Below are 15,802 nucleotides of genomic sequence, written 5' to 3' on the forward strand. Positions count from 1 at the left end.
CAGTTTAAGTCCCTAAGAACAAATGAAGTTTACTGTTGACACTACTAGTTCAACATGCATGATAGATTCAAATATTTTCAGCCAGGTTTTCACAAGTTTTGTCAATTTGTCCAACTAAGCCTTTCTCTGCTCCACACGCATTTTTCACCACCATCAGCTGTAGTGTAATGTAGCTGATTCCACTTCAGGCTGCAACGAATTACTGTTTTCTCAACTTCTTTGAAAATATTCTCACCTGTAGTTGTCCCATTTAGACTTCAGAGGTTAATTCACCAGTCACTTCTCAGCACTGACATCACAAATAAAAAATGAGCAGTACTCGAACTCATCAAGAGCCAAAGAAATCACTCAAAATCATTTGTCTCAACTGATACTCTCCATGTTCTCAACTCTGAGCAACTGTTCTCACTGAAAGGCTCTGTCTTAAAACAAGTGTATTGTCACTGGACAGATCTCTTGGGCTGCTGCAATCAAAAACAACTCACCATCAGTAAATGGCTTTTCTTACTTGGCTAACAAATGAGACACTCAGAAACTTACTTTGATTGCAGCTTCATTTTCATGTTTGTGATACGCATGATGAGATATTCTCATTTTGAATTTTCTAATATTTCTGACCGTTGTGACTTGGGAATATTGTGATGAGTGCTTCATATGGTAATGTCAAAGTATATTGTATTCTTTTTGCTCAGCTATAGATGCTTTGCCACCTAATTATCAAAATAATTCACATTCTACTGTGCCTTCAAAGCATGACATTTGAAGTCTACTTTTTAAATTTTGACATGATGGGTACTGGTAATAAAAAGTTAAAGTAAAATGTTGCAGCGTGGCAATATATATGACACTTGAAATGCTGGTGAGTTACATCAGCATCACTGTAATGTGTGGTACGCAGAGCAGTAGTATGAAGCGATGAAAGTCACATCCAGTCTGTGCTGCAACTACTCAGTTGTGCTGTTGTACCACAAAAGCAGCCAAAGGCAACGTGTAAACCAACGTGTAGGGCATGTTTGAGTAAAATTTCTTTATGGACACTGAAATAGGAATTTTGTATAATTTTCACATGTTGCAAAATGTTACTCTTGTGATTCTTTCAACCATTTAAAATTTTAAGAACCATCCTTGGCTTGTGGGCCATACCAAAATAAATTGGTGGTGAGCCAGATTTGGGTTGCAGGACATAGTTTACCTACCCCTGATCTCAATAATCTCATGTGTTATTATTATCACAATGATGGTGATTTGGTAGAGGCTAAAAATTTAGCCAAACTCTTCAACAAAGGATAACTGCAAAGTGATATTAGTGCTTTCCTAGTTGAACACAACACAATTATTATCCTACCTTCAAAGACTATTCTCTAAGAGATAGACAATATTTAAACATATTTATCTAATAAAAGGAAACCCTGGTGATGTAGTCATTCAGAGCTAGGGCTGCTAACCAAAAGGTTGACAGTTCAAATCCACCAGGTACTCCCTGGAACTCTACGGGGTGGTTCTATCCTGTCCTGTAGGGTTGCTATGAGTCAGAATTGACTCGATGGCAACGGGTTTGGTTAGCTAATAAAAAATTAAGAATATATTTAGAAGACATTTCAGGTAACTTTTAATTTGGTAATACTGAAATTTATTTAAGACAGCAAAGGTAAAATATAAGGTTTCAATAGCAAAGTAACTGCTAAAATTTTATGGAGTCATACAAATTATATTTTACTACATAAAAGTTTAGTGGGCAGACGGACAAAATATTTCCAATTAAGTTTTTGAAGCAATTTGTATTTTTTCTTCTGAAAACGCCTTATCTGTCCTCTGGCGTTTAAGAGGTGGGTCTTCATGGTTCTCTGTAACAAATCCAGAAAACATATTTTAGGTAAGGTATTTAACATTTGAAAATACTTTTAAAAAGCAAAAAATAAAGGCATTTTAGAGATTTTTTATCTAGTCAATTCAGACATGAATATTCCTGTGAACTTACTATTTTAATGAAATAGCCCTCTATAAGACTAAATAGCATATTGTACTAAAATTTGTAAACTGAGATTCAGAGTTGGGCTGCTAACCAAAAGGATGGCAGTTTCAATCCACCAGGTGCTCCCTGGAAATCCCCTGTCCTGTAGGGTCGCTATGAGTCAGAATTGACTCCACGGCTGCGGTTTAGTTACAGTTGAATGGCAGAGGGGTCTTAAATCAAAATAACTAGAATTAGTTAACCTCCCTCTTTCCAAATTTAATAAAGAATATAAAATATATATGTAGTCCAAGAAAGCAACATGAAAGTTATTAAGTTCACACTTAATTTCCCAGAAATTGCTCACCTAGATTTATGGGCTGTTTCTTGTAGAGTATGGAAGCAGGAATCTGAAAGGTGATGCACAGCATTTCCTTACTAGGGGCCACATTTCTAACCAGGTGAACTGAACTGCATGCCTCCAGGGAAACACCTAACACAGCTCCGGCTCGCTGCCGCACATCCTCAGCAGGATTTGCATCTTTGGAAAAGCTGTAACAGTGCACTGTGGGAAGGAGCTCACTGCGGCAAGGTGGCCCATCTAAAAGCAATTTGAAGGCACTGAGAAACTCTACAGCCTTTGCTGGCAAGTTCATAACAATGTGCACAGAACGTTTTCTTTCTTTGGACAGCGGTCCCAACTGCTGCATTAACTCTTCTCTGACTGGTCCTTGGAGAAAGTCTTTCCCATCCAAGTTGAAGACTTTTACCTTTTGGTCCACTTTATTTAATTTACAATTGTGCAATAGCCATTTATGGGATTCAGGATTAAGATCATTGGCAAATACAGTACAATTTTTCTTTGCTACTGGAATGACAAAAGGCCCAACACCAGCAAAAACATCAAAAAGGACATCCCCAGGTTTGAGAAGTTCTGTGATACGGCTGTGTTCTGTAGAGAGACGAGGATTCCAATAGACTTTTGAAAAATCAAATTCATAGTTGTAGTTGTTTTCTCGAACCTGAAAAAGGTATGCTTGTGATTAAAGTGCTTACTCCTAAATCCCAACCACTGATAATGTTTTCTTTTTTTAAATATATGGGCATATACATAGGAGTCCCTGGGTGGTGCAGTTAATGTGCTCAGCTGTTAACTGAAAGGTTGCAAGTTCAAGTCTACCCAGTGGCACCTTGGATCTACTTCTGAAAAACCAGCCATTGAAAACCTTATAGGGCAGAGTCCTACCCTGACACACTTGGGGTTGCCACTGAGTTGGAATCTACTCGAAGACAACTGGCTTGTTATACACACACACACACAGAATGCTTTACTATTGTTAAGAGCAAAAAACAGTACATTTAAAGGCACTTTAACTAGAATCCTAGTATTTATGCTATACCTAAGGCAGTTAATATATTGCATTAGACTAATGAGAAAAGTTATCTCTTCAAAGCCAAATGGCTCTCCCTCTCATCTTAAAGGGCCATAAAGTAGTTTCCAAATCAGATAAGGAATTTTTCATATATGCCAACTGACTGGCTTAATACTCTCTTATGTCACCAGAGAGAGAGGGATGGTAAGACTGCACCCTGTCAAAGGCTGAAAACTTGAAAGACCCAGAAAAATAAGGCAGTTTCACTGAGTTCAGGCTCTCACAGGTTTCACTGTATACTCCATACAAAGAACTTAAGTTTTACGTGAGTTCCTAAAGTTAAGCTGAAATGTGATTCTGTCTGAAGCAAGGCAGTTACACTAAGTGAATCCTTACATTTATTTTACAGAGTAAATATTAAGTATAAAATATGTTCTAAAAACAAACTTTAGTTGACTTAGGAAATTAATCACAAGGCACTTACAAATTACAGTAACTTCTCAGAGCTTTTAGATCCTGTCTCTGAGAAGAAAGATGCTACCCGTTACCTTAAAGGTCAGTATTAACCAAAGAAAGATGCTACCTGTTACCAGCAAAGAACATGCACAGTGTTCAATCAGCACATATATACAGCTGATTTTCATTCATGGTCGTTATGTTCTATAAAGTCCCTGCGAACAATGAATTAGTAAATACAGAACTAGCCTTATTTGACCTCAGCTGGGAATGTACTTATTGGGCAACTCAAATTATTTCCTGCTCTGCGCGTGTCCACAAATGACCATGAAAGCACTGTACTGACTTTGGGATTACAAACAAATTTTAGGAAGTAGGGAAATTTGCAAACATGGAATTCACAAGTAAGGAGGATCAACTGTAATACACGTGAAGATACTAATGGATATGCCTTAGTGTCAGCTGAAATAAGCACTGTTACCACCAAAGAATTCAAGTTCAAATCTTACTTGCCATAACAGACTTCACACATTATACACAAGCAGTAGGCAGTGGGGGTTTGGTATACAGGGGAAGACCATGCGTGGGCTCTGGAGTCAGAAGGCTGACTCCAAGCACCCTGCCCAGTCACTCCTTGTTATTTCATCTGCATAGAAAGAGTATTGACAACAACCACTATTTTAAGGGCTTACGATTTGTTTATTTAAAACATTTAGCTCAGGGCCCGGAAAACAATAAGTGTGCAATAAATAGTATTTTAATATTCTGAAACTATCAAATTATGGAAAAATATTAGTATATTCAAAATATTTACTTAAGCCTACATGGCCCAGAATGCTAAAAAATAATTATTTTTTCATAAACTCTCCTACCCATACCTGTTGCCATTGAGTCGATTCTGAGTCGTAGCAACCTTACAGGACAGAGTATAGCTGTCCCAGAGTTTCCAAGGAGCGCCTGGCAGATTCGAACTGCTGACCTTTTGATTAACAGCTGTAGTACTTAACCACTACGCCACCAAGGTTTCCAAACTCTCTCCTAGTTTTTATAAAATCTGTTTGAAAGCTATGTCTAACATTTTTAAGGGTGGTCTTTGTTGTTAAAAATTTTGTCAAATTAAAGGAATAGTTTAATCTATTTCCTAGCTTGGGCAGAAAATTTCACATACTATTAACATATAGCTGTCTAAGAACTGTGGCTTTAAAAAAAGCTTATTATATCCAGTACACCAGAATATTCTGGGGATGGAGAATGAGAAAAGTGGTTTGTACCAGAAATCAGTTTCTACATACAGTGAAACCTGTGAGAGCCAGAACTGGACAAGACCGCCTTGTTTTTCTGGGTCTCTCAAGTTTTCTGCCTTTGATGGGGTGCAGTCTTACCACTTTTCTATCGTTATTAGCAGAAAACATTTACGTTTTCCTCTTCTGACAGGTTTCTACCTTACACAGGTTCCAGCTTTCACTGTATTTTTAATTATTTTTTCTTTGAAATATGTATTTTTCTTATAAAAGTAATATAAGCTCAGTAGAAAAGTATAAAGAGGATGACAAAGGTCATCAGTAACTACACCAAATAAAAATATACCCACTGTTTACATTCTGTCCTATGTGCACACTCACACAGATGTTTGATAAAATGGACTTACTCATACTGTTCTATAACTTCCTTTTTTAATCACTTAACCTGCCAATGGGCAATTCATTTTGAATAGATATGGAACTAAATATAACCTTTAATGATAAATAATCTTTAATTCCATTGTATTGTTATGCTAGAATTAAACCAATTCTCTATCGATGAACATTTAGGTGGTTTCCAGTCCTTCATTTATTTATCTTATTATAAAAACTATAGTGAAGAATCTAAAACATACATCATTACAATTTTGTCCAATTATATCCTTAGGATAAATTCCTATAAATGGAATGCTAGGTCAAAGGACATACCTATTTAAGATTATAACATATTACCATATAGTTCTTCCTGAAAGTTTTTATCGAATTTGCACTCCCATTGTGGTTGTAGTACCTGTAAATGCCCACATTCTCACATATTCATCAACACTGGGTGCTGTAAATATTTTAACCTTTGTCATCTATTCTGATTCAAAATTAATCTTGATAAACCACACCAGAAGATAATACTGCAGACCTTGGCCATCATGTTCTCCTCTCCAGACAGCACTTCCATTTGAAAATTTCGGTAAGTATTATCAATATTATTGATTTTATTTACTGCTGAGGTGATTCCTGGATTTTTGTCTATCATAACTTGGCCTGGAAGAAAAGATGAAAATTCATAATAAATACTGCCTACTGGTTGCAAAATAAAAGCTATAACTGCAAATATGAAACTGAAAGAACTGTATTTTTTTTTTTGGGTTGATAAGATAAAAACTCTACCTAGTATGTATAAAGTAGCATGCAAGTTTAAAAATTCAGCAGATTAAAGTTAGTGTCTGACAGCCTCTGATACACAAAAATGGGTACGTTTTTATGGATGGGTACATAATGGGTACATTTTAAAAGAAAATTTTTTGAAGAGTTTGGGTGTTCCTAAATATTTTTCCATGCTTTTAACTAAATTGTCTCAAATATACCAACACAACAAGTAAGCATAAAGGTAGAAAAGAAGGAACTGGGAAAGAATGGAAAGAGATGTAAGAACACTGGAAACAAATGGTCTCAATAAATACCAGCAAAAACATCTGCTTGTCCCCACTGGTCTCAAACCATGTTTGGTTTACTGTATGCTTGAAACAAAATTGCCTCTACTTTGGAAATACATGCCAGCAAAACTAAGTTTCCAAATAAAACAAAGATTCTTTAGCGTCTTATCTAAATAAAATTCCATTTCCTTAAATTGTTCTTTTTGTCAAATATTTGCTAGAACAGAAGAACTACAAATAAAATACTGTATACCAGAAACAGTATATCAGTGACCTTTAATCAAAGAGTATTTTTTGTGAGCACTTAAAACATTTCTAAGAATTCATATGCTATCCCATTACATAAGGAAAGGTAACTGGTCAGTTAATAATAGCATTCAGTAATACAAATGAGTGGAAATACAACCACAATTTGTCCAACATCTCTTTTTGATAACTAGATAACCTGATTCTGAATATTATCAATAAACTCTAATCAATTATTGGTCTTGTCCTGTTCTGCTTTAAGTATCAGAACTCAATTTTGAAGGTATGGAAGTTGGTTTGTAATGGGGAATGAAATTTTTAAAAAAGCTTATTCTGAAAGTCTACAGTAAAAGCTTTAAAATTACCACTGTATGGATATGTTGTACTTTTAATCACCTGCGTGCTTTAACCACTGCACACCCAGGGCTCCTTAGTCTATGATTGCCCCTTTATGGAAGAGAGGTTAGAAAATAGGAATACAAATGAATTTTTGAGTTAGAGTAGGCGATGACTCACAAGAAAGCCTAGACTTGACATTTGCACCCAGTCATAATGGTAAGGATCTGCTTAAGCATTTATTGTTACCACTGTGCATTATCAGTCCTTTTCATCAGTAAAAACAAAGGAAATGCCTAACAGCACAGTTCTGAAATCTACCCATGCAAAATACTGAGCACTACCGTTTTAAAGTTGAAAATGATTCTCAGAGGTTCTAACAAGTACTCTATATTAAACAAAGAAAAAAAAAAATCTGAAGACTGCATGGACATCAAATATTTATATGACAAGTGCTATTTCTGATTCATTTTCTACTTCCTTCTTATCCCAAAGAATAAGGAAGCCAGGCTCAAACCTAGCACTACAGAAGTATAACACGATCACATTTCTAAGAGACTAAAAAAAAACCCTAAAAAAGAATCAAAGTACAGTGCCTGACATATAGAAGAGGAAAGCATGAGTAAATAGTGTCTTTCACTTGTGACTATGAAACACTCAAACTTAGGAAACCTAGCATTCAACATACTCTTGATGGCCTACATCTTATTCACCAGAAATGAACTCTGTTCAGTATAGCTCTCCAAAGAATTCTGTCAAAGCAAGTGATTCAGATTTTATCTATGTTTATATATAGGTGTAAACAAAAGCCTGGGCTTATATGTAGAGCTTGCTCTGACTCTGGGGAAGGCCTGGTGGCTCAGTGGTTAAGAGTTCAGCTGTTAACCAAAAGGTCGGCAGTTCGAATCCACCAGCAGCTCCTTGGAAATTCTATGTGGCAGTGCTACTCTAGATGTTTACCTGTGTTTTACTGACGACCCTAATGCATTCGACTGTGTGGATCGTAACATATTATGGCTAACATTGCGGAGAATGGGAATTCCAGAACACTTAATTGTGCTCATGAGGAATCTGTACATGGATCAAGAGGCAGTTGTCCAAACAGAACAAGGGGATACTGCATGGTTTAAAGTCAGAAAAGGTGTGCGTCAGGGTTGTATTCTTTCACCATACCTATTCAATCTGTATGCTGAGCAAATAATTTGAGAGCTGGACTATATGAAGAACAGAGCATCAGGATTGGAGGAAGACTCATTAACCTGCACTATGCAAATGACACGATCTTGCTTGCTGAAAGTGAAGAGGGCTTGAAGCACTTACTGATGAAGAAGATCAAAGACCACAGCCTTCAGTGTCTGTTACACCCCAACATAAAGAAAACAAAAATCCTCAGAACTGGACCAATAAGCAACATCATAATAAAATGAGAGGAGATTGAGGTTGTCAAGGATTTCATTTTACTTGGTTTCACAATCAACATGCATGGAAGCAGCAGCCAAGAAATCAAAAGACGCATTGTATTGAGCAACTCAGCTGCAAAAGATCTCTTTAACGTGCTGAAAAGCAAGAATGTCGCCTTGAGGACTAAGGTGCGCCTGACCTAAGCCACAGTGTTTTCAATTGCCTCATATGCATGAGAAAGCTGGACAACCAATAAGGAAGACAGAAGAAGAACTGATGCTTTTGAATTGCAGTGTTGGTGAAGAATATTACATACAACATGGCCTGCCAAAAGAACAAACAAATCTGTCTTGGAAGAAGTACAGCCAGAACGCTGCTTAGAAGCAAGGATGGCGAGACTACATCTCACATACTTTGGAAAGGTTGTCAGGAAGGATCAGTCCCTGGAGAAGGACATCAAGCCTGGTAGACAGTCAGCAAAAAAGAGGACGACCCTCAACAAAATGGATTAATACAGTGGCTGCAACAATGGGTTCAAGAATAGCAACAATTGTGAGGATGGCGCAGGACCGGGCAGTGTTTCCTTCTGTTGTACACAAGGTCACTATGAGTTGGAACTGACTTGATAGCACCTAACAACAACAACAGTTCTACTCTGCCTACAGGGTCACTATGGGTCAGAATCCACTTGACAGCAATGGGTTTTCTATGACTCTGGAAAGAGCTCTGGTGGTGCAGTAGTTAAAGTGGTTGGCTGCTAATCGAAAGCTTGACAATTTGAACCCGCCAGCTGCCCCATGGGAGAAAGATGTGGCAATCTGCTTCCATAAAAATCTATAGCCTTGGGGCTAACAGATACATGAGGAAATGCTCACAAGATCATTAGCATTTCAGAAATGCAAATCAAAACTACAAGGTGATACCATCTCACCCCAACAAGGCTAGCTCTGATCCAAAAAACAGAAAACGGTAAGTGTTGGAGAAGTTGTAGAGACTGGAACACTGCTGGTAGGAATGTAAATGGTACAACCACTTTGGAAATTGATCTGGCACTTCCTTAAAAAGCTAGACATAGAAATACCATAGGATATAGCAATCCCATTTTTTTTTTTATAGCAATCCCACTCCTAGGAATATATCCTAGAGAAAAAAAGAGCTGTCACACGAATGGATATACGCACACTCATGTTCACTGCCGCACTGCTCACAATAGCAAAAACATGGAAACAACCTACATGCCCATCAACAGACGAACGGATAAACAAATTATGGTATATACACACAATGGAATACTATGCAACTGTAAAAAACAATGGTGAATCCCTGAAACATCTTGCAACATGCATGAATCTGGAGGGCATTATGCTGAGTGAAATCAGTCAGTGGCAAAAGGATAAATATTGTATGAGACCACAATTATAAGAACTCAAGAAAAGGTTTAAACACAGAAGAAAACATTCTTCGATGGTTAAAAGGGAGGGAAGGAGAGGGAAATTCACAAACTAGATAGTAGACAAGAATTATCTTAGGTGAACGGAAGGACAATACCCAATACAAGGAAAGTCAGCACAATCGGACTAAACGAAAAGCTAAGAAGTTTCTTGAACACAACCAAACACTTCAAGAGACAGAGTAGCAGGGGCGGGGTTCTGGGGACCATGGTTTTGGGGGACATCTACGTTATTTGGCATAACAAAGTATATGAAGAAAACATTCTGCATTCCACTTTGGTGAGTGGCATCTGGAGCCTTAAAAGCTTGCAAGCGGCTATCTAAGATGCATCAATTGGTCCCAACCCACCTGGAGCAAAGGAGATTAAAGAACACCAAAGACACAAGGAAAATATTAGCCCAAGGGACAAAAGGGCCACATAAACCAGAGACTCCAACAGCCTGAGACCCAAAGAACCAGATGGTGCCTGGCTATCACCAAGAACTGCCCTGACAGGGAACACAACAGAAAGTCCCTGACAGACCAGGAGATAACTGTGGTGCAGAACTTAAATTCACATAAAAAGACAACACGTAATAGTTTGAGACTGGAGGAACCCTCGAAGACATAACCCCTGAACTCTCTGTTAACCCAGAACTAAAACAATTCCTGAAGCCAGCTCTTTAGACAAGGATTACACTGGACTATAAAACATACTACTTGTGAAGAATGTGTTTCTTTTCTTAGTTCAAGTAGATACATGAAACTAAATGGGCAGCTCCTGTCCAGAGGCAAGATGAGAAGGCAGAAAGGGACAGAGCTGGTTGAAAGTACATTGGAAACCCAGGGTGGAAAGGGTGAGTGTGCTGTCACATCACAGGATTGCAACTAGGGTCACATAACAATATGTGTATAAATTTTTATATGAGAAATTAACTTGAGCTGTAAACTTCCACCTAAAAAAAAAAAAAAAAAATTACAGCCTTGGAAACCCTATGGAGCAGTTCTACCCTGTCCTTTAGGGTCATATGAGTCAGAATTGACTCAACAGCAATGGATTGGGTTTGGGTTAGTTTATGACTCCGCAAAAGGAGCCCTGGTGGTACAGTGGTTAAGCACTTGACTATTAATCAAGACGTCAGTGGTTTGAAGACACCAGCCATTATGCAGGAAAAAGATGTGGTAATCTGCTTCCACATGGGGCAGTTCTACTTCCGTCCTATATGCCACTATGAGTCAGAATCCATGGGATGGCAGTGGGGTTTTTTTTTTTTTAATGACTCTGGAGCAGAGTCTCTGGGTGGTGCTAACAGTTAATGTGCTGGGCTGCTAATCAAATGGTTGACAGTTCAAGTCCAGCCAGAGGCATCTTAGAATAAAGGCCTGGAGATCTACTTCAGAAAAATCAGCCAATGAGAACACTATGAAGCACAGTTCTACTCTGATATGGGGTCACTATGAATCAGAATCAACTCCACGGTGACTAGTTATGATTCCGGAAAGGGTATCCTAAAAAGGCACTCTAAGATGTATGTAGCTCAAGATCCAGTCTAAAATTAAAATGATAAAATGTCCTGCTTCTGTAATTTGGCATTTATAAAAGTGTTTTTAAAAACTAAAATTAGAACTTGCTATAATTGCTTCCTAGTACTTGAACATTACTAATGACACACCTACCAATTAAATGCTTGAAAGGTAGCTGATGATCTCGAAGGTTCAGGTGGGCGATATGTCCAACTCTGCTAAACCCCGAAGTTACATCTTCGCCTTCAGGAAGCACAGCTTTTAAGATTTCTTCTGACTTAAAGTTTTCATAAGTTAGTTCCAAATTATATTTAGATATCTGTGGATTGACATTAAGCTGCTTTAAAATACTGAGTTCTGTTTCTTCAAAGGAATCAAGAGAAAACATTTTATAGGGATCCAACATAATTAGTCTACCATCTTCATCTTCTGGATCTTCAATCACACGTTTTATGCCCGGGCGCCGCAATGTTGCCCTTTTAAGAGATTGCATCAATTTATTGACTACTTCTTTTCTCACTTTAAGTACTGGAATAGTGACTGTCTTTGTAAAAGCTGTTCTATCAAGTTTTGTCATTCCTCGAACACCAGAGGGTGGTGTAAACAATTCAGAGTTTCTCTGGTTTGTTTCTAATTCTGGCATAGTTGAGAATTTTCTTCTTTGACTCAACAAGTAAATACCACGTGTTCTGTTAAGCTTTTGTGTCAGCGATGTCCAAGCTAGTGGGATCAGTGATTTGGACTCGGTTATGCTACAGCTTTCCACTTTCAGAAGTCTTCTCGAGAATTCGAATGGCCTCCGTAAGATCCTAAAAAAGGTATTCATTTAAAGAATGTCATAAAACTACATGTCTACAGTGGCTTTTGAAAATAAAAATCCAAATTCTACTCTTTCAAATAACCTCTTAAATGTGATAGGATGACTTTTGTTAGTGGTAGATGATAAATTTGTACTTTCAACCCACCTGCTGCCAGGACAGAAGGCTTAGTGATTCATCTTCCTCCCTATGGTCAATGTATCTCTCCACCCACTATTTTCTACAGAATAACTTTGAAACTGGAAGACTAAAACTTGAGTTAAAGGATCACCTCTAAACGAATTGGCAATTACATTTACGACTTTACCAATGGCAATATTCACTAGGATATTCTTGTAGGTGCTTACTGTGTCAGATGCTGCGCTAAATATTTTACATACATTATCAATCTTGGAAGGTATGTATTATCAGATCCTCATTTTATAAATGAGTGAACTGAAGTTCAAAAGTATGTTAAGAACTCAAAACCTAGTTGCTGGTAAGGGGTTGAACAAGGATTAAAACCCAGGTCTGAATGACTTCAGTGTTTGTGTTCTTAATATAAAGTTACGTTGTTTGTCTCTCATGCTATACTGTCATATGTCCTGCCTCTAACTAGAGGCTTCAGTATTTTGAGGAGAACTTTATGTGCACACCCCATTAACAGTACCAGTTATTCACTTTGCATTCTAGAATACCACAGAAGTAACTGTAAGGACAAAGAGCCCTGTTCCAGAACCTTATAAAACAATGAAGTCAAACTTTACATGCAGGGTTCAAATGGGCTCTAACAGTTAACCAGCTGTGTAACGCTGAGTAAATTACTCAGTCTGAGCCTCAGTTTCCGTACTGGTAAAATGTGGCTAGTAGTTCTAGCAAAAAGCTTTTGAAAAGATTAAACAACATGCTCAGTACCCAGTACTCGGACATGAACTCAGGACCTAGGCAGGTGGAAGACATCGCGATGTTTCAGCGCCCACGCGTCACGAAGAGAAGAGGGGCCCGGGACCGACCAGATCATCACCAGATCATCAGTCTCTTCAAACTATTGAGGGGTACCATGGCCTCCACCTTCTCAACTGCACCATCCCAATCCCCGGGGTCGCCTCACAGCTGGCTCGGTGACCAAACTCCTCACCTCATGCTCTGGTGTCGCTCGGAAACGGGTCAGCTGCAGATTGCCTAGATCTCGGTGACATCATCACTGTTCGCCGCTGACGGGAGAGTATAATCAAGTCGCGCCGTCTCTCCTCCCCCATCCCCCTTTTCCGGTGAGGTACTGAATCCCGGAAGGGCCGGGCCCATGGCTCCGCCTCTGGCGCTGCTAACGGCAGGAGAGGTAGGGTAGTGGCCCGCAGATAGACCTGGCGGTCGGCAAGCTAGGAGCATGGAGCCGCCCTGCGGGAGCGTCAACACTGAGCAGGGCTGGTATGTCTCTGCCCAGCAACCTGAAGAGGCGGCGGCGGAAGAGTCGAGCCCGTTGCTAAGCAACGTAAGTGGGCTCCGCTACTTCTTGGCGCGGACGGCTTCCGGGCTTCCCTGAAGTGCCTGCCCAAAGAAGACCCGGAAAAGAAGGGGGGCGGCACGGGGAGAGGGGAGAAGCTGAAATCAGACCCTTCCCTTGCCAGAGCAGGGGAATGGGGATCAAGGGCAGCAGTCGAGATTCAGATGAAATATGGCGGAGTTTCTAAAGTGATTGAAGCCCACCATGCCCTAGAAAGAAAAGCTGGAGGTGCAGGCTCAGGTGGAAGAGGTACAGCACTCAGTGAAGGCTGGGCACCCGACTCGATGAGCAGCCCTAGGGTTATGTGACTCATTACTGTTTGTTAGTATCTTTGTCGGCTTCCTGTTTCCACCACCAGTCCTGTCAGATCTTTGCAAGAATCACAAGATTTTCTTTTCCGCCCTAGTCGTTGAGGGGCTATAAACATCTTAATATAGACATACTTAACGATGAAGGAGTGTAGGTGACCTGATTCTAACACTTGTGCAATTGGCATTCATCTTTTTAACTCAAGTTCCTTGACAGTAGCAGTTTCTAGGACTTTGCTCCCAAATGCTCTTTTGGGCAAAGGTGTTGACCGCGGTATCCTCGCCAGCGTAATGTGAATTGCTTTTATTTTTGTGTTCCTAACCATCCTTCCAGCTGGACGGAGTTAATTTATTAAGTCTATCAATAGCGGTTAGTTTTGCAGTCCTAGTAAAGGGAGCAACAGTTTACTCCAGCAGCCTCAAGGTCGTTCAGGAATTCTCCAGACCTAGCCCTCCACTCCTGCCTTCTTCATTCCTATCCTGTCTTTATCTCCTGCAGTCAGTCATGGCTCTTCTTAAGCCTACCTGGCCTCTGTACTGGTGAAGATGATTTTCCTAGGGAACACTGTAGCCATGGAGTGGCACTAACAGGAGGTGGGAAGGAAAAGAAAGGAAGTCAGTACTGGTTGAGCAACTACTGCGTCGCGCTGTCTAGCTGTTTGCAGGAGACTTTCTCCATAACCCTTCAGTGATTCCACCAAATTTGAACATCCAAACATTTAATACTATTACATTTGTGTGCTTACAGGAACTTCACAGACAGGGATCCCCAGGTGTTTCATTTGGTTTCTCAGTATTTAATTTGATGAACGCCATCATGGGAAGTGGCATTCTTGGCTTAGCTTTTGTTATGGCTAATACTGGTATCCTTGGATTTAGGTGAGTTTTTTTTCTTATTTTACTAATGGTTCTGTTTTTCATTTTGGTAGTACACCAAGAAGCAAAGACATAGGCTCTGGAAGTTGTTAGTCGTCCCTTGGTATCTTCGGGAAATTGGTTGCAGGACCCCACAAGATTCCAAAATCCATGAATGCTCAAATTCCTTATATAAAATGGCACAGTATGTGCATGTAACCTACCCACATTCTCCAGTACACTTTAAATCATTTCTAGATTACTTCTAAATCCTAATACAATGTAAATAGTTGTTTCATCACAATTGAAGAGTTGCTCTGGAAGGTAGCCTTTCTCTTCTCTATGAGTTTCTTGAGCTCTTGTGGGAATGACGATGCAACCTGGGTATCAGCCGATGCCGATTCTCCTGTGATCTTGAAGTTCTTGAAGCTGTAGCACTTTACAGAGCAAGCCAGCCATCCCTTACTTGCTCTGTTGTACATAGGGTTGCTATGAATTGAAGCCCACTCGATGGCACCTAATGACAACAACGAAATAAAACATGTAAACTTTTCGTTCCTCTCCATTTCCTCTCTTGTTAAATAATCTTGCTTCCCTCTCTGAGGCCAGGCACGTATTATGACTCTTGCTTTTCGTCTTTCAAGACTTGGTTATGCCAGTTTGTCTAAAACAAAAAGCATTCCTGCCTTTTTTGTGCTTTGTATATTAGTACTTTGTATATTCATTCCATTATTGTAATGTGTTTTAATGATTTGTGTGCAAGTTAGTCTCTTTACTAAACTCTGAAATCCTGTAGGACAGGACTTACCCTTAGCATCTGTCAAGCAGCATATCTAATAGAATAACTGAACATCAAATTTGTTTTGTTTATTTTGTTAGTAGAAGCAGACCTATTAGGAAATTTATAATACATGCAGTCTCATTTAGGTTTATTTCCTTCTTTATTACA

The 15,802-nt window shown here is 39.2% G+C and overlaps 2 protein-coding genes across 9 annotated transcripts in view; one reads left to right on the forward strand and one right to left on the reverse strand.

Moving 5' to 3' along the window:
- Nucleotides 1-1,338: 1,338 nt before the first annotated feature.
- Nucleotides 1,339-13,415, reverse strand: TRMT5 (tRNA methyltransferase 5). Of its 3 annotated transcripts, none has more exons than XM_049899311.1 (5): nucleotides 13,102-13,191; nucleotides 11,543-12,198; nucleotides 5,935-6,059; nucleotides 2,319-2,973; nucleotides 1,339-1,844 (listed from the first exon to the last, which is right to left on the reverse strand). In XM_049899311.1, exons 2-5 carry the CDS (start codon nucleotides 12,030-12,032, stop codon nucleotides 1,759-1,761), a joined length of 1,356 nt encoding a protein of 451 aa, XP_049755268.1. In that variant the 5' UTR covers nucleotides 12,033-12,198; nucleotides 13,102-13,191; the 3' UTR covers nucleotides 1,339-1,758. The 3 variants fall into 3 exon arrangements, with proteins under 3 accessions (XP_049755268.1, XP_049755266.1, XP_049755267.1); XM_049899309.1 differs by having other exon boundaries at nucleotides 1,340-1,844; nucleotides 13,128-13,311; XM_049899310.1 differs by lacking the exon at nucleotides 13,102-13,191 and adding an exon at nucleotides 13,325-13,415 and having other exon boundaries at nucleotides 1,348-1,844.
- Nucleotides 13,416-13,451: 36 nt separating this feature from the next.
- SLC38A6 (solute carrier family 38 member 6) overlaps nucleotides 13,452-15,802 on the forward strand; it is a 74,662-nt gene continuing 72,311 nt past the window's right edge. For 3 of the 6 annotated variants that reach the window (XM_049899317.1, XM_049899315.1, XM_049899316.1), the window contains exons 1-2: nucleotides 13,452-13,678; nucleotides 14,747-14,877. In XM_049899317.1, coding sequence (XP_049755274.1) covers nucleotides 13,574-13,678; nucleotides 14,747-14,877 — 236 coding nt within the window. In that variant the 5' untranslated portion in view covers nucleotides 13,452-13,573. The remainder of the gene's footprint in view (nucleotides 13,679-14,746; nucleotides 14,878-15,802) is intronic. The other 3 variants (XM_049899314.1, XM_049899318.1, XM_049899319.1) reach the window with 2 other exon arrangements.

This window comes from Elephas maximus, chromosome 10, assembly GCF_024166365.1.
Source record: "Elephas maximus indicus isolate mEleMax1 chromosome 10, mEleMax1 primary haplotype, whole genome shotgun sequence".
NCBI classification, from domain to species: domain Eukaryota; kingdom Metazoa; phylum Chordata; class Mammalia; order Proboscidea; family Elephantidae; genus Elephas; species Elephas maximus.

Coding starts and splice junctions, on each gene's coding strand:
- TRMT5 (XM_049899309.1), bottom strand. CDS start 13,207: ATGATCTGGTCGGTCCCGGGCCCCTCTTCTCTTCGTGACGCGTGGGCG. Junction 12,199..13,127: donor GATGTCTTCCACCTGCCTAG/GTCCTGAGTTCA, acceptor TACCTTTTTTAG/GATCTTACGGAGGCCATTCG. Junction 2,974..5,934: donor AGGAGAACATGATGGCCAAG/GTCTGCAGTATT, acceptor TACCTTTTTCAG/GTTCGAGAAAACAACTACAA.